Here is a 23,701-nt window from a genome sequence, read left to right on the forward strand (position 1 = left end):
ACAGTCTGCTTGTCCTTCCCGCTGGTAAATGGGCAACTAGGAGCAGGAAGGGGCCAAGGGCATTTCAGTGGAGATGATTGAGAGAGGTATCAGGGCATTGAGCAGCTTTGAGGATACTGGAGAGTAGAGGCAACCTGGAAGGAGACCCCATTGCACCCAATGATAGATGCCAACCATGTTGCCCTACCCAGGAGAGCCTGAAAGGACATGGCACGCATGGCCCACAAAAGCCAGACAGGTACAGCCATGCAAGGGACACAGCCTCGTATGCCAAGGGTAGAGGCACATGTGAGCAAGCAAAGGAGCCCTGTCTCCTGAAAGGCAGCACCTGCATAATGATCCCTCTAATCCCCGCACCTGTGCCCGGGCCCCGGCTAACAGAGAGGACTTCCTAGACCCAGAGCATCTCACTGCAGGTGCTAACATGGGGACTTGCACTCAGGCAAAGGAGATTAGAAATTTCATTCGAGCAGAAATCTCAGGCCATCAGTAGCACAGCGCTGAATAGAAAGAAAAATTAATAAGATCCTGCTGGTTGCTGTTCTGATGGAGCTGAGACCCATCTCTCCAGCGCATTGTTTATTTCCCTGGCTTGACAATTTAGCAATTGCCCAAAGGCTAATTAGGCACCTCAATTTTCACTTTCGTGAGTAGCATCACAGTAAGGATTCAGGAAAAAGCAATATCAATAATTTCTTCACAAACAGCTAAAACATTTGCTCTGCATTAAGTGCCTGCAGACAACTGGAAGAAAACTCTACGGCTGAGCTGACTCATGTAAGTGAACCCAGCAGAATAAAAGCTGCCCTTCCCTTCTCTGCTACCCTTTAGAGATCTTCTATAAATCTGAAAACTGATGGAGGTGGAAAGACTTCAAATTCCAGTTTTCAACTTTAAGAGGCAAAGGCAGCCTCTTACAAATAAAGGAAAAATATGCAGAATTTGCATTCAGGCCATTGCTTGAGTTTCAGACATCCTCAAAGTGCAGTCAGTCACTGTGCTCTGAGGCAGTGGCTCAGTTCATGAGGCTCCCTCTTACATATGACTACAAGGGCAAGGCAGGGATGACAAGGGACAAGGAAGAAGCATGAAACAAGGAAGAGGAATAATAAACACTGCAAGAAGTTGGAAGGAAGGAAGCTTCCCTGGGTGGAAAAGCACAAGGCAAGGCTGAGCAGGAAATTCCTGCTTTTGTAAAAAAATCTAAACAAAATCTTTGCTTGTATTTTGTTTTAAGGCTGGCTGCCCCACCAAAGGTGAGTTGGGCTAGTACAAGAGAGTGTCTCAGCATGGAGCTGCACTCTGGAGCTCACAGATTATATCCTCAGCTGCTGCATGAATTTCAGACACAAATGTAAGTCTTGGATGAATATAGACAGTTATGCCTACTCTAGAAGCAGTCTGCGTTTTTCATAAGTTTTTTTCTGCTCTCCCCATACTTTCATACTTCCTCTCTATTATCTCCCCCTCCTTCTTGCCAGTGTCAGCTGATAGAGCAGATCCTATACTGGGTAGGAGTGAATCAGCATTCAATTCAATGATGATCAGATGAGTTCATGATTAGGCAAAATAAACGAGGACTCACTCCTGATAAAATGCAAGTACAGCATAAAACACCCTAATGCCACTGATTTCTTACCAGATCCTTGGAAGTCTTCATAATCCTTTTTGCTTTCCTTATTGCAGTACTCAGCCCCACCTAGGAGAGCAAGAACAAAACAAAAAAAAACCCCAGATCAGCCTCACAGTGTTCTACCAATTTTTCTCCCTATTTTCTACCTTTTTTTTTAAATATATCAGTCACAGCACAAAAATGATGTGTGAGTCCACAAACTCATCATCAGTTACTTTTTATTGGACTAACAATCAATTATCCAATCACCCCCTATGAAACTCCAGTTGTGGGAGTTCATTTATTTTGCTCCAGGGCATCATTTATTTCCTAAGAAAAAGTCCACATCGGTTAAAGAGCTGAGATTCATATCCTGACTGCACTGCATGAGTTGCTGAGGACAGACTTCTCTAGTGACTCCTGCTGAACAACTCATCCATTAGAAGGTCAAAAGAGGGTCACATGTGCAATGCTGGTCTGACATTGCGGAAGGGTACAGAGGAAATACTGGTCTTATATGGGTAAGGGTTATTCTCAGCTAGGGTTCACCTCAGCAGGGGAACAGCTGGCACATGGTAAGGTACAAAGCAGGGAATAGAGTTTGGAAAGAAAATATCCTGCTTAGGATCTAGGAAGGTTAGCTTTTTATTTTGGAAATACCTGCCCTGGAGGGCAAGTTCTGGCAGACAGTGACAAGATTGTTTTTCTATTGGATTCATGCAAATTTGTGCTGAAGAAGCATTTTGGGATTCTTCTAAAATGAGGTACTTATACCCAAATAGAAAGGAAGAGCGGGAGAACTATTGCAAGAGAAGACCTTGGACAGGCATCCTTATCAAAGGAGAACAAGTTGGCCACCTTAAAGCCATGGGTTACAACTACTGGTGATACCCTAATAATTCCCCAAATGCCTTCCCCTTTACATGCATGGTCCTCAAAGGAGGAGAGGAAATTTTGTGCAAGGGACACCAACTGTGAGTGTGAGTGACAGCCAGGGACCAGCGCTGCTGGCAGCAGGAGGATGGACGTGCCATGCACAGTGCAGCAGGGCTGTGGTGAAATGCACAGCGACGGCTGCTTACCACAGCCAGGAACTGCCAAGCACTGCTGAGGTCCTGCTCTAGAGCCTTCCTCTAGGCTCTGCCGTTGCAAAAACCTCGCCAACACATTTTTGCAGCCTGCCTGGTCCACAGCCCTGGGTCCTGCCTGGCTGAATGCTGAGGTATGCGGAGTAAGCAAGGACTGTTCCTGCACCGTGCTGTTAAGCATTTACCTTGGCCTTAAGAAATGTGACCTGTACCACAGCACAGAAGGACCATGCTGATTTTCCTGCCGCAAGGACTCTACCCAGTCATAGAGGTGAGGAGATGTCCCAGATATGCTCATGCAGTCCAAAATATTTAACAACTGTTTAACAAACTCTGATGAACGGCACTGTCTAAATTCAGCCACATCTTCCTGCAGGAAAAGAAGATCCCACAACTTTGACGGAAAAAAGTTAGTCACAGGGGGTCTGGGAGGGTGGTTTAAGTTTGTGCTATGGGTGCCCAGCTCATGAGACAGCCAGTTGCTGAGTGCCCCTGAGATGAGCTCAGCTTGCAGTCTTGGGTGCAAACTTCAGGCAAAAGCATTTGGTTTTGGCAGGGTAACACCAGCGTGCTCCCTCCTGCTGACCTATTTTCACTTTTGGACAATATTCTTCCACCTCAGTGATGATAATTCATACACAGTGTCCTGCTTTTATTAGGCCACCTTTGCAAACAGTTATATCTGAGAGGCAATATCTGTGTGATGGCCTCTGTCCCTCCCGTCAGCATTTAGCGTGAAGGCGGCTGAAAATATTACCCATTTGCCCTCTTTCAGAAGGAATAACTGGTTTTGTTCTGTAGGCTTTGAGGATCATTAAAAAAATAAGCTAAAATAAAAAAGAGATAAAAATAATTTGAAAATGTTTCAAACGGAAGGAAAAATCTGGTGTACCACAAACATGTTAGCACTTTGTTTCTGATCAAAATGCTCAGTGAGTACAAACTGAGTGCAAATTTGTCTGACGATGACCTGCCATCAGTCTCTCCTACAGCCCAGCCTAAGGACACAACTGCTAGCTTCACACCAACCGGGCCTGAGGGCTCTGAGGTAAAGTTCAGCACAAGTCTATATTTATCTGGCTGGAGCTACAGGAACTCAACATGGGGAAAAATAGCATGTTTTGCCAAGTCGTAGTATTAAAGCGTTTGGAAAAAAAGAAAATATCCCTCGAGTGATGGCACCTTACCGAACAGCGGGCATGCCAGCTTGGAATGTTAAAGCAGCATATATTTGCATTTAAAGCAACCATTACCATCATTTTTTAGATGGAGATAAAATTTAGCATGTCATTATAATTGATTTAGGCAGTGATCAAAGCAAATTAATTAACTGTGATATTCAAGGGTCAAAAATTTATAATGAACAATATAAAGGGATAAGGAAGAATAAGAATAAGCAGCAAGGAACATAGACTTCTAAGTTAGTGTTTTTTAATGTATGTGTCACATTAATATATGTGTTTAAAACCTGTTTAATTCATTGTGTGTATAATCTTATAAAAATCTGCATAAGTCAGAAATAGATGAGAGATGCTAGAAAGGAGCCAGGTTTCCTAGTTTTTTTCCCCTGGGCAACTGCTGTCCCCAAAACCAAACATGCATCTTGCATTTGCCATAGTTATGTTGTATGTTACCAGCTGTTGTCATTTCTGCTGTAAAATAACTGGAGACTCAGATGAGGAAAATGGCTTAAAACTGGGTACAATGCATGAAAAATTTCCAGAGAGGTAAGATTCACCAAGTCTTTTCTGCAGGGCAGGAGAGGAGAAACCTTTCTGGCTCTCAGCAGCAGCGCATGAGAAGAACACACTTCAAACAGCTACAGCAATATTGCACACAGAAAGAAAAACAAGGGAGGAAAGGCTGAATTTCCCACGTGTAGCAAATGATGTCTTTGAAATGCTAGGGATGAGATCTCCTCCCACTGCAGAAGTTACTTCAGCCAGGACTTCAGGGTGGGTTGTGAAGGACTGGAAGCTGAAACACCCGTCTGGGAGTAAACCACTCTTGGTTTCATGGGTCACCTGTAATCCCTGATTGACCCCAGCACGTCAAGCCTGCCACCAAAGGCCATATGGCCCACACAACCTCTCTTGCTGCAACTGGGCTAGCAAGCAGCCTCCTCCCTTTCCCATGGCATGAAAACACCATCGAGGAAGGGGCTCCAGCAGCTGATGGATGAACTCACAGCCGCTGCCTGGAAGGTGTGCAGGGATCCTGGGGAGCAGCCAGCCCCCAGCCGCCCAAATCCGCGCAGCCCTGCTCTCCGGCGGTACCCAAGATACCCATGCCATGGATGGGGCTGGGGTCAGGGTGGGTCACTGGGATTTCATTCACTGCCTTCTTTCAATGCTCTCCACGGAGCCTGTGTATTCCCAGTAATCAATTTTTTGCAAACAGATCTATTTCTCATCATAAACAAACGCACAAACCAACTTTAATTGTTTCTCATTTATCATCCTTGTTAGCCAGCTCTTTCCCAGGAGAGCGGGTGTTTACAAAACACTCCAACAGTTTCACTTCTAACTAATTTTCATTATTCTTTTACCAGAGTATGAATACCAAGGTACCAAAATGCTGAAGAGCTTGTTAAACAGCACTGGCAAAACTGGATTTTGCTCTACAACTCCCACCTTTCATCCTGCAGAGGCCGTAGGGGGAATCTTTATGACTGCATGGGACAGCCAGACCAAATGATATGTGCTATGGGTGTGAAACAGGACCTTCCCTGCAGGCCCAGATCTAAAACACGCAAGGCCTGACTCGGTCCTTTCTCCTCCAAGGGCAATGTCTCTGACTTCTTCCCGTTTTATGCCACTTGTTTTTTTTGGACTTGGACTCTGTGTGTTCTGGATGAAACATTTTTATTTATTTTTTCTAGCTTGCCTCTGCAAAACACAGTCAGCATCCATGAGCAATGCTTCCTTGTCCTCAGACTTTTGTCTGCCAGCCATCCACCCCAAGTGCCATGGTGCCCATGGGTCGCCCGAGACTTGTTTTCAGGAGTCCTGCCTAGGGCAGCTTCTCCATCCGTGCAACACAGCTGTACACAGCACTCTGCAAACTCCATGCCACCCTGGTTTTTGGGGGTTTACTTGACGGAAGGTTGGGGTGGGTTGTGCGATTTGTTTTTTTGGGCTTGTTTGCTTTTTGGTTGTGGGGTTTTTTTGCACTTTATTTTCTATCAATGAAGAGGAACAGGGAAAACTCTGAGAAACAAGTGAAAGAGGAAGAACTAGTGATCAAACTGTGCCTTCTGCTATTGCTGGTCTATAGGCTGTTTCTTCAGGGCTTGGTTCTGACTGCAGTAGAAACCACTCACATTTCAATAGATGTTACCTATTTCCAAAAAGAAAGACTAAAAAGAAGGCATCTTGCTCCCCAGGATCTGCCTGCCTCCCAGATGCTTGCTTTACGGTCTGTGGTCTCAGAAAAAGGAAATGGGTCCCAGCCCCAAGGTCTACCTTTGGCTTGCAGCCTGCTCTTACTGGGAATGCAGAAGCACTCCCACCCTGGAGTTTGGTTCTGCCTCCCCTCCTGGGAAGCAGTTCACATTTTCACTGAGGGGGATGAGAGAAAATAGCAGGAGTATTTTTGTTTTATGAAACCCCAAAGGGTTGCTTTTTTCCAGCCAGAATTGGTTGGCTACTACTTTGTCAAAGAGCAGGCTGGCAGCTGTAATGTCCATAAGAGATGTGGCTTTTGCTTTTTACAAAGTCAGTGAATGACCTGATAGGGGGGACATGAACCGTCATGAGTGCTTGTGGCAATGATGCTTATTTTGATAAGATAAAATGACATTAGCATGAATATGTATGTTTTTGCTGACTTAAATTGAGTCCCAGCAAAATCCTACTACTGGAGATTAAGCTAAAGTCTGCAGTCACAAGGTCTCTAATAATCTGGAGCAGAAAAGCGATGAGGAGCAGAAGAGGCACTCTGAAAGGCAGAAAGAATAGTACAAGCTCCTTCCAACATAAACTGTTTAAGACTGCCAGAAGCAGGACTCCAGTGCTGAAGTCGAGCCATTATTCTGGACCCAACAAAATCAATTAAAGTATTGCCATTTAACTGAACAGGCCAGCTGGCTTAAAAAAAATCTAGAGACAAGCTGAGAATAATCGTCTGCAAACCTGCTTGCTCCTGAGGCCAGAAAAGGATCTTGGTAGGCGGTGCCTAAAACGCCTCACCCTATTTCAGCCCATTTTGCTTGCTAGAGGAACACCCCTGTATCATAGGACCTGGTGCAGAAAGTCCTCTACCATGTGAGCTGACAAACTTTTTTGACTAAAAAAAAATCCAGTTATCCTAAACCAGCTATCCTGGATAGCTGTATCCACTGCCAGTGTTTTGGAGCAGTGCTGCAGACAGTGTTAGAGTATCTGCTGTTGATGTAGCTTAAACCACAAGGCATGTTACAGCAGCTTTAGGTACTGCCCAGTTTTCAGCTACCTATGGTAAGCCTACATTCTGATGCACCATATTATTTTGCCTCCTGACTTGAAGGAGTCCCCAGTGTTGCTACCCTCATACTAAGGGTCGAGGAGAACCTCTCCTTGGGCAAGAAACATGCAGTGGGAGAGCCTATGCATGCACATCTACCTGCACTTCCAGCCCTGGCCCAGGCTCTGCTCTGCAGGTCACTGGTGGCAAATAGGGACTCACAGGACCCCACTATGAGTGACATGTGCCCGCACAGCGTGCTGGTGATCCAGGAGCCACGAGTGCCCCTTCCACTCTTCCCCACCAACATCAAGAGTCTGCTCCTGAAACTGCCTACCTCACCCAGGTTAGATGCTCTCCTCCTTCAGCTCCTCTTCAGCTGAGAGCACTGCGCTCTTTGCGAATGGAGCAATATTTTTTATTCATAATTAGAGCCAAGCCTCCTAGAATAATGGCAGAGTGCTAATGGCTCCAGGCAGGTTGGCAAAATAATTAATTTGAGCTAATTTGTCAGAGACTGGGGAAGTATGTAATATAACGCATGTATCATTTACTCAGCTTGCAGTGGCTCCATTATGTAGATAGTTTGCAAAGCCTCCGAAGCAGGGGCTCTTCCTTCCTTGAGACACACGATCTCAGTAGAGCAACATCACAGAAGCAGAATGAAATAAACTATTGACTGAAAAAGCAGCTACACATTGATATTTACCACCTTAAGGGCAATTAAAACCTGAACATTATAGTGCCTTATAAGGGCAAGTAACTCTATTTTACTCCCTTCACCAGTATATATATGGTACTAATTCTGGGAAAATGGGCATCCAAAAGTCTAAATGAATAAATGAAGTACCTGAAAATCAATAGAGTGGAACAAAACAGTCATTAGTATTAAAGTCTTGTTCAAACACTTGGCAAGGGACTGAGCCAACATTTGCAGGCTCATATAACTGAAGTGATCAATCAAATTACAAACCAAAGAAGCAAATGTGAGGTAAACTACATTTTATGCATCTGCGTCTCTGACTGTATATTTTTTTTTCCCCCCCATAATTCATCTTTACTCAGTCTGACTTGTCACAGAGCTACTGTGGGCAATTTATCAACCACTTGAGCATGAACTCTAAGCACTGCTCTTCTCCTCCCATCTCCCGCAGCCTCCGCACACTGTCTCGGGGCACCAGGTGAGCTAAAAAGGAGGTCACAGTCAGGGGAGAAAAATTGTTTTCTTGGTAGAGTTCCACTATTCCTGGTGAGAAACAAATACACTTTGACAGAAAGTGATTTAGCTACCACTTGGAAGGGAGAGTGTTTGCTTGAGCCACTCACACAGAGGGACAGTCTCCAGACCATGTAAACAAGAGTCTGAATTTTGTTTAAAAAACAAAACAACAAAAAACCCCCATCTTCAGTTGTTTTCCTTGCAGAAAGTGCAGTCATTGGAGCTGTTGCTGGCGGTGGAAGGAGCCAACAGTTTGGTCCCACACCTGCTCTGAGAGATGGGAAGAGCTAACAAAGGTTTGACAGCAACCCCACGAGTGGCATCCTGTCCCCTCTGGTTGATAGGTCAAGGATTTCACCACAGATCTTCTAATTTCTGCACAGAAACCACCTGGGTTTAAACAGCCCACCTCTCCAGATTCATTACCCTAGCTTACAGCGCAGTCACAGAATGTTCATCCCTCTCTTCAAGAGCAGTTTATTGCCTCCATCCTCTTTCACTCCAAGAGGCACCTTGCACTTCTGCCACTGGCAGAAGTCAGTGTGCAGAGTGGTTTCTACTTCTCTTTATTCCCCCATACAAACAAGTTAAGTCCATATGAAGATGTAACTCTCGGGCTGGCAGCACGGTGCACGTGCAGCCACCATTGCTACAGCTCCTGCTGTCCTCCTGGGTGACCCGCACTGGGGGCTGGGTGAGCCTGCCAGCCTTTGCTGTACTCTCACCTTTAACTTTAGGACTCCTAATTTAAAAAAAAAAAACACAAACACAGAAACAGAAACAAAAACAAAACAACAACAAAAAACAACAAAACAAAACAAACAAAAAAATCCCCCCAAAACACCAAAACAGGCTCCAGAGTCACTGAAAGGGTCTCTGCTGCTGTTATAAGTACAGGGGAAGGAAAAACCATGCAATTACCTGGCAAAAAAGTGCTGGAGACATATGAATGTTTGTGGGGTGAGTAAAGACCTGGCAAATATTAAGGGAGTGCTTGCAATAGGGTAGCTCTGATGTACCTTGGGGAAGCGTGGCAGGACCTATGAGCTGTTTTACCAGTTCAGATGCAGGATTTGTGAAGAAATCCGTTTGATGAACTTTGGGCAACATCCTGGTTGAGTCAAGTTAGTGTGGGCCCTCTCTGCTGCCTGCACTCGTCTTCTTTCACCCCTGCCTGGTTGCACGCCCGTATGTCTCTGTGTTGGCATAGCATGGAGCATAGTAGTCATATGGGACACACACCTGCTATAAAACAAATGTTACTGCCATTCTTGGAAGGCATGTGTTTCTCCAGGTCTTAATATTGGCAGAAATAAATCTATCTTGGAGATGAACCACAGCTCACTGAAGCCTATAAAAAGGCTCTGACTGATTTCAATGGCTGTTGGATGAGTCCCTGTGTAAAACATCTCATGCAAACCTTTTGAAATCGAACATGTCCTTATCCATCCAGATGCAGGGAAAAAGATTTACAAAAACAGATGCCTAAGTGAATCACTTGCTTTTTGACACTGCCAAGCAACCATCACTCACAGGTTTTAGTGTGACTGGGGCTGCATGGTGATTGAAAAAAACCCAAACCTCACAACCAAAAAAATCCCAAAACAAACTGTACCTGTTTAGACACCTATGCAGATATGTATGTGTCCGAGTAGCAAAGGTCTAGGACATGCAATCAAGTTACCACGGCGTAGCAAGTAACTGTACATTAAAAAAGCAGTGGTAACTAAACATGTTTCCAGCCTGCAGCAAAAGATTATGCACATTAGCTTAAACCTCTTGCAGTGCAGACTAATCCAAGACAAGTGGCCCTGCATTTGCAGTGGGTAACTGGCCCCTATGCAGGCTGCCAGAGCAGATCAGGCCCCGTGGGGATAACTCGCCATGTCGTGGTAATGTGGTGGTATAGAAGAACCTCAGCTGAGTATCTGGTTTGGGGTTATTGTACTGATTAACAATGAAGTCTGGATAAAGTGAGATTTTATTTTCCCTGCTCTTCTTCTCTGACACAGACTGGTACAAGAGAATTTGGCCCTGTAATTCCCACTCTCTGGTGACCATGGTGTCAATGGTCCACACAGTTAACATGTGTTATGTACCTTTCATTCAAACAGACATATTCTAAAAGTGTCCACACTCAAAATGCTGGAGTTTATTTCCCAGACAATGCACGTGCACTGGAAGCCTCCATACTGTTTAGTTCCAGCTTAAAAGACCTTCCACAATCAGTAGCTTTGAAAATAGTGGAAAACCAACTCACCTTTGGAGGAGGGTAGAGATGACAAAGTGGTTGTCCTGGATCCTGTTTACACAACTTCAAGGAATGGCAGACCACATCGGCATTCATTTCCCTGTCTATGCTGAAGGAAATGGTGCATAAACAAAGACTATTATGTTCTTCTGGGTGCTTGAAAGTAGAAGCTATTTCCATGGGAAGCTAAACCTCCCCAACTCCAAACAACCACCTCAGCTTGCTTCACTGTGGCCTGTAATCACTGGTCAGTACAGCGTTGGGTCCTAATGATTTTCTGCCATGGCTTCCTACTCAGCATTCAAAATTGTATGCCAGGATGATGAAAAAGCACCATGCTTTATATGCAACACCTGAATCAAATACATTATGACTGTTCTGGTTTTTAATCAATCATAAGGCTGACAAAGATTTAAAGGTTAAAGTTAATGCATATGCAATTTGGCACATATGAGTGTTCAGTCATTAACTCAAGAAAATAACCAGAAATCCTTCAAAGATCCTTAACCTTTAATCACCAAGCACAAGTGCTAGGATTGTTTCTTTCTTTTTTGGGACACACCTCTGGGCTAATCAGGAATTAAATTAAAATGTTTGATTATAGCACTTCTTAGTCCTGTAAGCACTTTGCAGTCCCTTGGCTAGTTTTAAAAATAAAAATAAAAACCCTAGGGACGAAGAAGGTCTAGCAAAATCTCTGTTAATTAAACTAAGAACTTTCAAAGAGGAATAAAATTACCTACATTTTATTTTTTTAATCACTTACATTACTTAGTACACTCCCCCAAGAGCGTGTATCAAGGTCGGGGCTGAGAGCATGTAGGGGCTGACAATTAGAAAGCTTGATTAAAGGTAAAAGAGAAAGCAAGAGCCAAGTGCTACAGTAGTGTGACTCTGTAGAACCTGTCTCGCATGCACAGGTTATTCAAATTCCTCCCTCAGCCAAATGAGCTGAATTTCAAAAGGTAATTACATCAGGTGGGCCTGATCTGAGATTCAAATAGAGTATGAAAATGGTTACCAGTGGCAGCCTGTGTTTATTCACTCAGGAATAGCTGCGCCAAATGACAAACCAGAATCATTCTCCAGCATCTCTGCTTTAATAATAATGTGATTTCAAGAACGAAACACCTGCGCTTCAATCCAACAGCACATCTATACATGTCAAGAACAAACTAAGCAAAGACCTGAGAGGACACAGCAATACTTACAGTTCAGCTATGTGTGGTCCGTAAAGTTCCGCAAGTACAAAACAGAAACCTTGCAGTTTTTCTAGAAAACATAATTTTTTCAAAGTAATTCAACGTGGTGAAACTGGTTTTATAACAGTCAAAATACAGCAGGAGTTGGTTCATTAAAGAGAATGCTGACTTATCTTAGGGGAAGGCATGTGAATCTATGACCTCAGTATAGCACCAGAGAATTGGGAAAACCTGAATTTCTAACCTTGCCTAAAGCCCTTCTCTGGCTTTAGGCAAGCCACATGATAAAGACTAAAAAGTATAACTAGCATTTGTTAATGTTATGAGTATGGCATCATGGAAAAGTCAAAAGAAATCATACATGCCACAGCATCTTCTAAGCAGTTCAACCAGATAGCTTGGTAGGTTTGCAAGAAGAAAGAAAACAAATACATAAATCAAAGTGCAGAGAGTGATGTAGGGCTTGATGCTACTGCTAGATCTTCCTTGGAGCTTCTGGGGGTTTGTGCAAGTTGAGAGTATATGTTTTGTGTAGAGCAGGAGTTGTGCATTCAAACAAATATTTGACACTTTTTGTTTGGCTTCTTTTCACAATCTGCAGCCATGTGCCTTTTCAGGATGCTGGCTCAGGTGGCTTTTTTAATCTGGGTGACGCACACCCTCCATGCTCTCCAGAAGACAGTTCATCAGAAATTTCTTTAAGGTACTGTGGTAAAAAAACAGTGGTCCCCACGCCCAAGCAAAGACACCTGCAGGAGAGATTGGGGGTTTGAATACAGGTAGGGCATGATGGTAGTGCTGGTCTGATAGTTCCCATGAAGGAAAACTGTTTCTTGGCCTGAACAGATGAGAGCTGCTTAACCATGCATGTATCCTGCAAAGGACATGTCAGGCCTTGTTTCGGCAGGGGTGGTGGTGTGAAAAGTCATGAAGAGACAGATTCATACAAGTGCAGTGACGACAAACTTGCATCTCCTGAAATTCTTGAGAGATGTGGTTTTCTCTTGCACCTCCATTACCCAGACAGATAACTATCTGTACTTAGGGAAGAAAACATGGAGTATCTTTATCTTTCCCAAAGAAAAGCCTTAGAAACTTCCAAAGCAGCTCCTTCCCTCCAACTTTGGGCTGAACATTCAATTTTAACCAGCATCAGGCTGGACATGTCCAGGACCAGGGGTCTGCTGCATACAAGGTGGGTAGTTTTGCTCCAGGGAGGGTACAAAACCTCACAGCACTGACTCCATCAGCAGGCATGGGTGTGCTCTCACTCCTGCAGCTGCTCTCCTGCCAGAACTACAGACACCCTGGCTGGCAACCTGCACCCAAGAAAGGAGGACTGGGACCAGAAAGGCATAGCAGGGAATGAAAAGGTAATTTCCCCAACACCCTCCTACACATACGGAGTTGCAAGCAGCTTCTGTAACTACGATAGCTGATTTTTCTTATCCTGTGCCAGGTGTTTCATTTCAATCAAGTTATTAGCTTCATTTCTTTGCCTCCTTTGCCACATAACTCCTCTCTGTTGGCTCTTTAGAAGCAATCTGCAAGTTAAAAATTGGTCTCCTGGCTAGAATTATATTTTATTCTTGCTCACCTAAAAGGAAAGACATCACAGACATCAATAACCCTGCGTTTGGTATCATTGATGATTAAAACACCCCCTGATGAGGCTTGCCCGGGGGGTACCTGGCTCCCTCTAGTAGCCTGCTGGAGAAGGTGGCTGGCTTCCCCAGCACCTCCCCAGTGCATTGCAGGCAGTGGTCTCCTTACGAGTTTCCCGAACCAGCTGGTTTCCATAACGTTTCTGGCCCTGGAGGAGCCAGCTGGCTGCTGTAACCTGTGCTGGTGGTTGCAAGGACAGGAGGGTTTGGCTGGCTGTCAGCTCTGGGAGCTGATGTTGGGGGTCTGCTGGTCACACTGATTTCTAGGTGCTGATTTCCTTATGCATATAGGAAGTTTGACATGTAATTACCCAATGGCACAACAAATGATGGGCAGTAAAAAGAAGAGAAATAACATATAATTATAGCTAAGCACATAGAGTCCTCTTGGAAGATACAGGTGCCATTCAGGCTTTGGCTTCCAGCAAAACAGACCCAAGCCACGGGCAGTGCTTACAGCCCTTGCCCTCCGAGCCAGCCTGCATTCATGCATTTACAAATCTCCAGCTCTGCTAACACACACAAAGAGAGGATATTGCAGAGACAAAGCTCTGTTAGCAACAAGTTGTGTAAGTCAGAAAGGAGGGGAAGAGAGAGAGAGAAAGAAAATGATTAATAACTTTGAGTGTTCAGGGGCAAGAGAAGAGCTTAAACCAAAATGAATGCTGTAAAATTTGGAGAAAAGTTACAGTATACTTGCTTTGGCCCTGCTTCAGGTAAAACAGATCCCCTGAACTGCCCTGTTCTTACATGGTAAAAATCTGGAAGTTTTTTTCTCTATAGTTTCATACTCCTAGAAACACAAATTCTGGCTGAATCCCAGAGGATAAATATTTGCAAGAAAGATGGTATTAATCATGTTGCCATTTCTACTTGAGCTCTAAGGTGTTTACACAGCAGTGGCCGACACAGAAGCGGAGCATGACTCAGACACAATGCCAGAGGCAGGCAGTTTCCAAGCACATTTTGGGTATCAGACACCTCTGTTTCATCAGGCAGACAGCCAGTATCCAGGTAAACAAACACTCTTGCTAACAACATCTCTTACACTGTAAATACTGCCTATTCTCCCAGACCCGGCCTTTCTGTCTGCTCAAGAGCCTCCTTTCCTCATGGGGTTATTGTTCTTATTTTCATAGGTTTATTGGCTGTGTCACTTGAATCACACACATTGCAAATATTTCCATATAAATAAGGATGCAGTTGTGTTTTCTACACAGCCTATGGGAATGAGTGGGATTAATGTGTACTGAATGTTTCTCTCTCTTTTTCTCTAAACACTTTTTGTTCTTGAACACCGTGTAACTTCACTGAAGGCTTGATCCAACCCCAACTTAATTGTAATCAAAATCATAGGAGGCTCTTAAAAAAACCACATGATTTCTTACTGCCTTTTTGGCCCTAGGAAAAGCCCCATTGCCATCGATTTGTGGCTGTTATTCTTGCAATCAGTTGTAGGCATGTGTATAATAATGAAACTGTTCCTTCAGGTGAAATGGCATGGCCTGTTTTAGTAGGCTCCTTGTGAGCATCCAAAGGTTTTCTATTGTTTCAAGCAGCAAGAGAAAGCTGTTCGAGTCCTGCTGGGCTGCAGTGTTCACCTCCTGGGAGAGGATAAATCGGGTTACACTGTAGCTCCCACACAATCCATAGGATTTTTCACTCCTTTCAAGTTCAGGGTCAGTTTTTTTCTATCGGGTGTATCCATGCATCTCATAGACGGTAACTGGATTATACAGATTTAACTAAAGGGATAATAGGATTTTACGAGTGTAAAGAATGGCAGCTGAAAAGAAATACCTTGACATGTCAGTGGAACAAGGTCCACTGAGTGAATCATGAACACAGAGCTAGCATGTCATATTTTAAAGAAGAAAATTATATTTTAATAGCAGGATCAGCACCTCTAATTGTAACTTCATGGTTATGTGCCTGTAATTTAAAACACTGTGGATATGACTTATGGAATAGAAATCAGATAAATGTCATTCTATCAATGAATGAATCCCAGCAATTACTTCCCTACCCCATCCTGCATCGGGAAATCCTCTCTTGGAAAAGAGGGAATTAATATTCTACGTGCATCTTCTGTGAAACTAGGGACTACAGAGCAAGATGGTTTCTCAGAGATACAATTCATGAAGTCCTATATAAATGACTTTTTAATGAAGAATTCTAAGCCATCTTTTTATGTTTGTAATGTTAAAAAGATATCATGAATGTGAGATTTTGTTACTTAAGTAGTTATAGGACTGGTCTGTGAGGCACAAAGCTATTCTGGCATTCAAAGTGTTCTCTATTTAGGGATGTGCATTTGGACAGCTAAGCTCCTTCGTGCAGATAAAATAAAGGGCAGAAAAAGGGGAGTCTACATATATTCATATGGAATAGCTATAGCTTTTGAAATTTGTATCATCAGTTACATTTCAAGAGCTTTTCGGTGCAGACTAAATGCTCACATCTTACACTTGTCAACCTCAGCTCATTTTTGATGTTTTACAATAGCGGCTTCCTATACCTGCTGAAAACATTTTCATCTTCACAGTTGCTATAAAGACCCATATCAACAAGAAAGAGAAGCGGTTGGGCATACAGTGTATCTATTCTTAAGCTGTTAACAAAGAGACAAAGTAGAGAAAAAGGGAGGGAAGGGGTCTGCATGTGTCGGTGCTCACATGCATGTGGGCTTAATACAGCCCCATTCACTCTAACTTTGGGACAAAATCCCAGCTCTGAAGCCCAGTGAGCCACACCACTGACTTCCCTGCAGATAGCACCTTGCTATCTTTCAGCTGCATTCACTTGAGATGCTGCATGAGAAGTGGATAAAGCTTTTTCTGACTTCACGTGTGAATTTTTAATTAACAGAGAAATACAGCAGTACCAACATAACATATGGCGTATTATTTGGTACTTACCAGGTATGTAGTTGCACAGTCTCTCCATGGCTGCCTTTACTGTACTGTTGTGCCACTGCGCAAGCTGTTCAACTACAGACACCACAAGCACACATCCTTCAAACAAACAAACAAAAAGAGCTAATATGGTTATCTGCGAAGTGTGATGAAGCACCCCGCGCCATAGAAGTATTTCAGGCATCGTTGGGCATTTCATTTCTTGAGATGCTCCATGGCAGATGAATGTTGAAGGGGAAAAAAAATATCTGTGAATTTCTATCTATATTCAAAACCTGTAAGTTATCACAGAGAGGATGCTGATGCCAGAGGAGTGCACAGAACAGCCTGGCTTTTACAACGCTGGATGTTGCTCGTGAAAAAACAGTTTTCCATCCTTTCAAGTATGAAAACCAAGGAGCCGAGGGGACAGCCAGTGTTACAACTGCCTGCTTGGCCACCTGCTCTCACATTATTTCTCACAAGAAAAAAGGCACAGGTTTGTACTGGATAGGACTTCTATACCTCTCCACACAAGCCACAGAGAGAGCTAGTGAAACTGAAAAACAAATGGGTGTGACTGCCCACAGAAAAGACGTCACGAAGCAGACGTATGGGCTGACCACCACAAAGCATCCATAGCATCATTTCTTCACAGATTTTCCTCTGAAGCCCAGCGGTGCTTGGCAAGCACAGGGCTGCTGGACCCAGCTATGCATTTGCTAAAGCCCAGATGTCTTTGGAGTTCATTCTGCTCTGCTTCTGTGGTTGGAAAGAAACTGTTTCCTGTGACCTGTGGAGCTGGTTATTTCTCATCGCTAATCTGGGTGCGAGCAGGGCTAAAGCCTAGTTGCTCCTTGGATTAGCTGTGGCTGAGACCCAAGAACTTGCACATTGCAGTGAAGCATTTCTTGAGACGTGCAGCACTATTTCTGATATTTTTGGGATGAAGCAGGTTCAACGTGATCCCCACATAACAATAATTCAAAATCCACATGATGACCACAAGTGTTTCACTTGAAGTTGATTTCAAACTGCTGTAGGCCAGCATTGTGCTGTCCTTTCTGCAGTGGCTTCACCATTTTATAAAGAAGCCACATTTGGTGATGCAAAGTCTGACACACATAGTCAGTCCTGTCAGCCAGAGTGAGGTCCCTGCCTGGACTCCGGACCTGTGTAACAGAGGTGGGTATCCCAGGCAGCCAGGACACAAGGAGCCAGGACGCCAGTTTCCAGTAGCCTGAATAAAGATTTCCCTTTGAAATCCCTGTAGCTGAATGCTGTTTCCTCCCCTCTGCAAGAAATCTCGGCTCTCAGGACTTGCTCTGACACAATCTAGAAATGGATGTCAGCTGCAGCATTTGGATGTGGCTGCAGATCCACCTTTTTCCAAAGCTCAAGAGCGTTAATATTCAGGCTTTCAAACTGGCACAACTCTTCAAAGTGAGCTTTAAAATTCCTTCCAAGTACCTCTGCCTATGTGCTATTAAATCAAAGTGCTGTTTTTCAAAGTAAATAACTTTGATGCTCCTATGGATCAAGTACCAAGTAAAAGAGGAGGTAATACAATTGGAACTTGCTGTAAGACCAGTATCTTTGAGTCTTCTATTACTTCTTCTACCCCAAATACAGTAATCCAGTGGAAATTACAGTGAACTTGCCACCTCTTTTGCAGGGATAAATGTCCACTTCTCTATACTTATTAAATAAAACACTCACTCAAAGTCCTCTGCAGAATGATTTATAAAGCATGCTAAGAACCATTACCTCCAGTCAGCCTAAAAGAATAAGAGAATAAATGGAGACAGATACAACCAAGAAAAAACCCTGAAGCAAGTCAGCAAGTCATTCCTTCAGCTGGACCTTCAGCTGGGGCCTGCCAGCACACTTTGCAGAGAGGACAGTCTCTCTCTCTCTCCTGGTCCTCAGCTCCCCCGTCCCCCCCCCAGCTGCTTCTTCCACCTGCCCCACTCGCTGGGCATCCCTGCCAAGCGACATGGGACTGTGGGGCTCCAGCTGGGTCCAGCTTTCTAAAAGTCTGTCTCCCACCTCCGGCAGCCCCTCATCCTCTGTGGGACCAGCGGGTGCCGTGCACAGCCACAGTGAAGCTTGCAAGCTGCTGCCGGTGGGAGCGGGATGCTGCCTGCCTCCCACACCTGAGCTCGTGGTTCCTGTGTCATGGTGGGTCTGCTCCAGACGCGAGCAGACATCAACCTCTGCAACATCTCTGCTTTCAGCTACAGCATCCTCAGGCGCTAAAATGTTGGCTCCAGCACTGCAAGGAGACATTTTATTTCAGTGTAAAAGATAAAAACATCAACACAACAAGTCAACCCTCTCAACAACAGGAGAGACCAGCTCCCTACATGGCCCCATGTCTTCCCCAGCAGGCGAGGAAAGAGCTTGCCTCTGGCTGCAGCACCCAGCCCTGCCGCACCTCAGTGCACTGCTTTTATACAGCAATAGAGTTATTCACCACAAGCGCAGGCTCAGCAGCCTGCCTAATGATTCGTCTCGGGGCAGGAGTGCAAAGAGATGCTCCTCTGGTGGGGGTGCTCCTCTCTCTCTGACTCTGACGTTGCCCCCATGACTCTTGTTTTCGTTCTCACAGCGAGGTCTTCTCACCTCCAGTAGAGTCGGTGCAGAGAAAAGGGCTTATGGACAAACAGCCCGAGTGCTCAAAATCCAAAAAGTTGGGCTGAGGATAAAAATACCGCTGGTGTTTCCATTTCCTCTGTTATACAAGAAAACAGTCTCCACTGAAGGTGTGAGTTTCTCTCTCGTGTTTGTCAAAGTACCACAGGGGCGAAGCGGAGGGGAATAGCTATTTTTGGTTCAGTTCTGCCGAATAGAAACAGAATTCTTAATCACAAACACAATCATGCAGGTAACCCTACTCATGCAGCGGTCTCCCAGCAATTAAATCGAAAATTTTCATGTTGATTAAGTCAGTTAGACGTTTCTGTGTCTAGCGAACCAGGCCCAGAGGGAGATTTGCTTCGCATGAGAATTAACAGAGCCATCGTTGAGTTTGTGCAGTAGTTAATGCAGTACCTTGGGCTACTAGATGTTATATGAATATAACAATAATAATAGCCTGACTACTTGGGAAAAACCCACAGAGCTGAACTTCAGAATGTTTGCGCTCATAAACTAGTTTTTACTATCACAGAGAGGATGCTTTTTGTCATGCTATTACACTCTCCCCGCCTTGGGCACCGGCAGACCAGATCTCAGTTATTCAAATGCTCCCCTGCAAATACACTTATTCCAGATGAAACGCTACGCTTCATGGGACAAGCCGATAAAGAAAGTCTTGACTGATTTTCAAAGAGGTCTGTGGTTCCAGTTGGGGCATCCTCAGCCTCAGGTGCACAACTGAAGTCTCTGGACCCAAATTTGGGAAGTCTTCCTGCCCTCCATTGGGAAAGGTGCTCCCCTGGAACGTATGCCATCGACTGATCTGCTGCTCTCTGTTTCCCCCGTCTACCTGGCCTTTTATGAGGTGCCCTTGGTCCACTTCTCTTTACTCCTTGTGGTCTGCTGGGACCTCTTACTGCCCTACCATGGGCCATGTCCCAGGGGACACCCGCTTGTGTTGGGGTTCTGCTGGCCTCGAAGCCTTTCAGTTAGACTGATGTCATCAGGAGCAGATTTTGGGCTGGAGATTGTAAATTACAAAAGGGTTGAACCCTGGGAGGAGGGAGGAGGAATGTTTAAGGGGACTCACTGTAGTCCAGGGAGTCTAACCCACACAGGCTCCCCATTTTTTTGGATAAAAACATGCTTCCCCCAGTAATTCAGATTTATCCTCTAGGAGAACCTATCTATCTCCTGTGTTGGGCTATAGGTAAAACCTCAAGAGGTTAGTGTCTATATATTAAAGTTAACTCAGACCATCCTCACTCCTACTAAAAACCTGCTCTCTTTTTAATCATACATATCATCTTCCTCTGGATTTAGTGGCAGAAAAAGAATTCACTGTTCACTGCAGCATAAGAAGCTGCTACCCTCTAATGAAATCAATAGAAATCTTTCTGCACACCAGATATCATCAGAACTGCTAACCAGTTATCCTAGCCTTTAATAGGTCTTAATTCTGCTGGCTGAAAATGGAAAATAATTAGTTAGCTAAAAAGGACAGGGGGAAAACAGCTGTCTTCGACTAGAAAAATCTCACTGCTTTAATTACTTGTGATGTGTGCGAGAATATAAACTTTTTAATACTCTGGCATCAGTAGAAAAACACTTCCAGAGCTGGAGAGTCATTAGCAACTATTGCTCGCTTTTAATTTAGGAGATATTTAGATGTGATTTATTTCTCATCATGAGCTGGGCACATATAAGGCAATGTAGATAGGCTTCATAATTAAAGGTTTAAAAAAGCTCTAAATTTTTTATAATTGCACATGATTTTCTTTAAACACAATTTTTCAAGAAATTGACTCTGCTGTTGCACTTCAATAATGGGTTCCAATGCCTTGACAGGCTGAAGGATGTTTTCTCTGGAAGAAATTCATTGGTACTATAATGCCTACCAGCCATTAGAAACTAGATTCTAGTATTAATAAAATGCTTGTCTCTTTTATCAATAGTTTGTCCCATCTGCTATTAATTTCTAAAGAGATAAGAGAAAACCATAACCATTTTGCTCAGCAGTAGTAATCTGAAAACCCACACATCAGGAAGTACTTCTCTCCATGTATTTGAAAATACCATGTTATAATAAAATGACATTTCCAGTAAGCTCGGCAAAAAAAATCATACCCCAATAATAAAATCAGAGAAATCGTTTCTTAGCTGTGAAGCCTCTGGCAGTTTGAGCAGACTATTTAACTTAATCCACTTCTGCCGCACATGTTTGAAAAGCTCTATAATTAGAATTATACCTAGGAATGTCAAGAAGTATCTGGATAGTGGAAGCTGCCTCTCTAAGTTTCAGATTTGTGGATATATTTGTCTGGGTAAAACTCTGTCAAATGGGGTTTCTGGCACCTGGCACATCCTCTTTTGCCATCCTTTGCTCATGTTCCCGGCTGTTGGAGACCTTTCTCTCCCCTCCAGCCGTATTGCTGTTCCCCAGCCATAAATTAAATGTACCCCCTGGAGCACAAGGAGGAAATAAGCCCCCAAAAAGTGGCCTTGGACACAAATAGCTCTCCACAAACTGTGGTGGACAGGCTGTGGTCACCCTGCTTGCTCCTGATGGAGCGGGAGCCAGAGACTTGCTTGGCAGAGCAGCAAACCTCTGCCTCAAATATCTGTCTGCAACAGCAAGCCCCTGGATAAATGAATTCATCTATCACATTGCTGGTTTTATGTAGAAGATGGAGGTTTCCCCAAAACACAGTCTTTGCTTCTTCCATTTATAGATGATCACAGGCTCCAAGGCATGTCTTAAAGCCTCCAGATGAGGAATCCCCAGAGCCTGCTTACAAAAGATGATACTGCTACTCGCCATGCAGATACTGTTGATCTGGAATAAAACCACTTCTTTCCAGATTCATCTAGTCCAGTTCCAGTTCAACGTGGAGCAAGACATTCCTCTTTGAAATAAAAGCACTCACGTGGGGAGCTAATAAGAAATGAGGTTTTCTTCTCTGAGATGGGGACATGCATGTGGATATGCTAGGTGCGGGGAGACCATGGATATGCAATGTTACAATACAGGAATGTTTTCTTTTTCACTATATATTCCCTTCCCAATACCCATTTTGCCTTCTTTTGCTGCTTCTCAGCTCTGAGCTGATACTTTCAAAGAACAGCCCTTTATAACTTCAAGATTTCATTCCAGCGTGGAAATATTCCGCTCAAATGACATAACAGTATATGTAAAGTTAGGATAGTTATTTTCCCATATACAGCCAGAGGATTTGTTGCTTTGAAAGGTACTTCGGAAAGGGATCTGAGTGTAAAAGTCTTTTAACTCAGACTTTGCTCCCTATTCCATGTACTGTGTTAATATATTTCATAGAGATACTGAAGAGATGGAGTGTAATTATAGGTATCCATATTCAAATATGTTGGCATATATAAGACCTTTTCCCCCTAACTTTGCTAAGCGTTATAAAATATCTTGGAAATGCTAAATGGTACACTATTACCAAACTTGTCACTGGGCGTAAAATTACATATAGTATACTGGCTAAAGACATTTTTTAAATATTAGTATCAACATGGCAATATTTTGAGTGCATTGTAGCTCTGTAACAAAACCAGCAAACCCTGGAATATCAATTATCATTTCTGTTGCTCATGCAATAGCAGTGAGCCACTTCAGATCCCTAATTTCAGGGCTCTATTTGTTCATTATTGTTTCCTTAAGACACCCAACGTGGACTCTGATACAGTTATGCCAGTACCGAAAATTCAGTTTCTGTCTAGTGGAAGACTCTGGTATCCATACCTGCCAGCCAAATGTATCCCTAGTGTTTCTGATATTACATTTTAAAGAGCCTTATTTAACAAAATCTATAACCCCAGGCATTTCCAATGGAAATGCTTTCTGCATTAATTAATAGAAAAAAATATATGTATGTGTGCCATTAACATATTTCTCTTTTCCAAATCAGGGAAGGGTATTAAAAATTTACTGAAGCCTGCATGGTGGCAGGGGGAATTAATGTAACTGGAGGACTTCATCCTTGTCACACAGGTTTCACCGTTTTAAGATTTTGAATGCACAAAACTTGTTTCAGAAATACAGTTGCTGAAACCACTGAAAGTGATTGCCTTAAACATAAGCCGAAGTTCTGTACAGGGCTAACATATGAACAAGAGTTGGAGGCACACACAGTGTGGCAATCAGCAACGAAACAGACAATCAATACTAAATAAGATTAGCAAAGAAAAGTTATACTAAAGGTAAGCATTAGTAATATAAAACATACAAGACTACCCATGTCTACAAATGCACATATAAATATATATGACTGTGTATTTACATACACATACATGTGCATATGTCAGTATGCTAAGCACACCTTTTTATTTTGACCAATAGATATTTTTGCATTTTGCAACCATAAACCTTCAGTAAGACTTAGGGTGATTTTGAAAATGAAATTTTTACCATCAGTTGCTGAAAAATATAAATCCCTGTAGAAAATATTCCTATTTTAATAGTTGCTTTAGTATCTCTACTGTATTACTCACCTGCCTGTGCTTTTTTCTAACCAAAGTCCAATCATAGGAAAAAATGTTATGGTCAAATTTGAAATTTATTACTGATCATAAGGCCAAATTTTGTCACTGAGTAAACTGAGCAATGTTGGTGAAGTGAACAGAGGTGCTGTGGCTTGGCACTGGTTTAACTGTAATCAAAGTCG

The 23,701-nt window shown here is 43.4% G+C and overlaps 1 protein-coding gene across 1 annotated transcript in view; it reads right to left on the reverse strand.

The window, feature by feature from the left end:
- AOAH (acyloxyacyl hydrolase) overlaps positions 1-23,701 on the reverse strand; it is a gene marked incomplete at its 3' end in the record, with an annotated part of 84,379 nt that overhangs the window by 53,683 nt on the left and 6,995 nt on the right. The window contains exons 3-6 of the mRNA XM_081996847.1: positions 16,398-16,493; positions 11,825-11,885; positions 10,623-10,722; positions 1,640-1,699 (exon numbers count right to left, since the gene is read on the reverse strand). Of these exons, the coding sequence (XP_081852973.1) occupies positions 1,640-1,699; positions 10,623-10,722; positions 11,825-11,885; positions 16,398-16,493 (317 nt within the window). The remainder of the gene's footprint in view (positions 1-1,639; positions 1,700-10,622; positions 10,723-11,824; positions 11,886-16,397; positions 16,494-23,701) is intronic.

This window comes from Phaethon aethereus, assembly GCF_964289735.1.
Source record: "Phaethon aethereus genome assembly, chromosome: 2".
NCBI lineage: Eukaryota > Metazoa > Chordata > Aves > Phaethontiformes > Phaethontidae > Phaethon > Phaethon aethereus.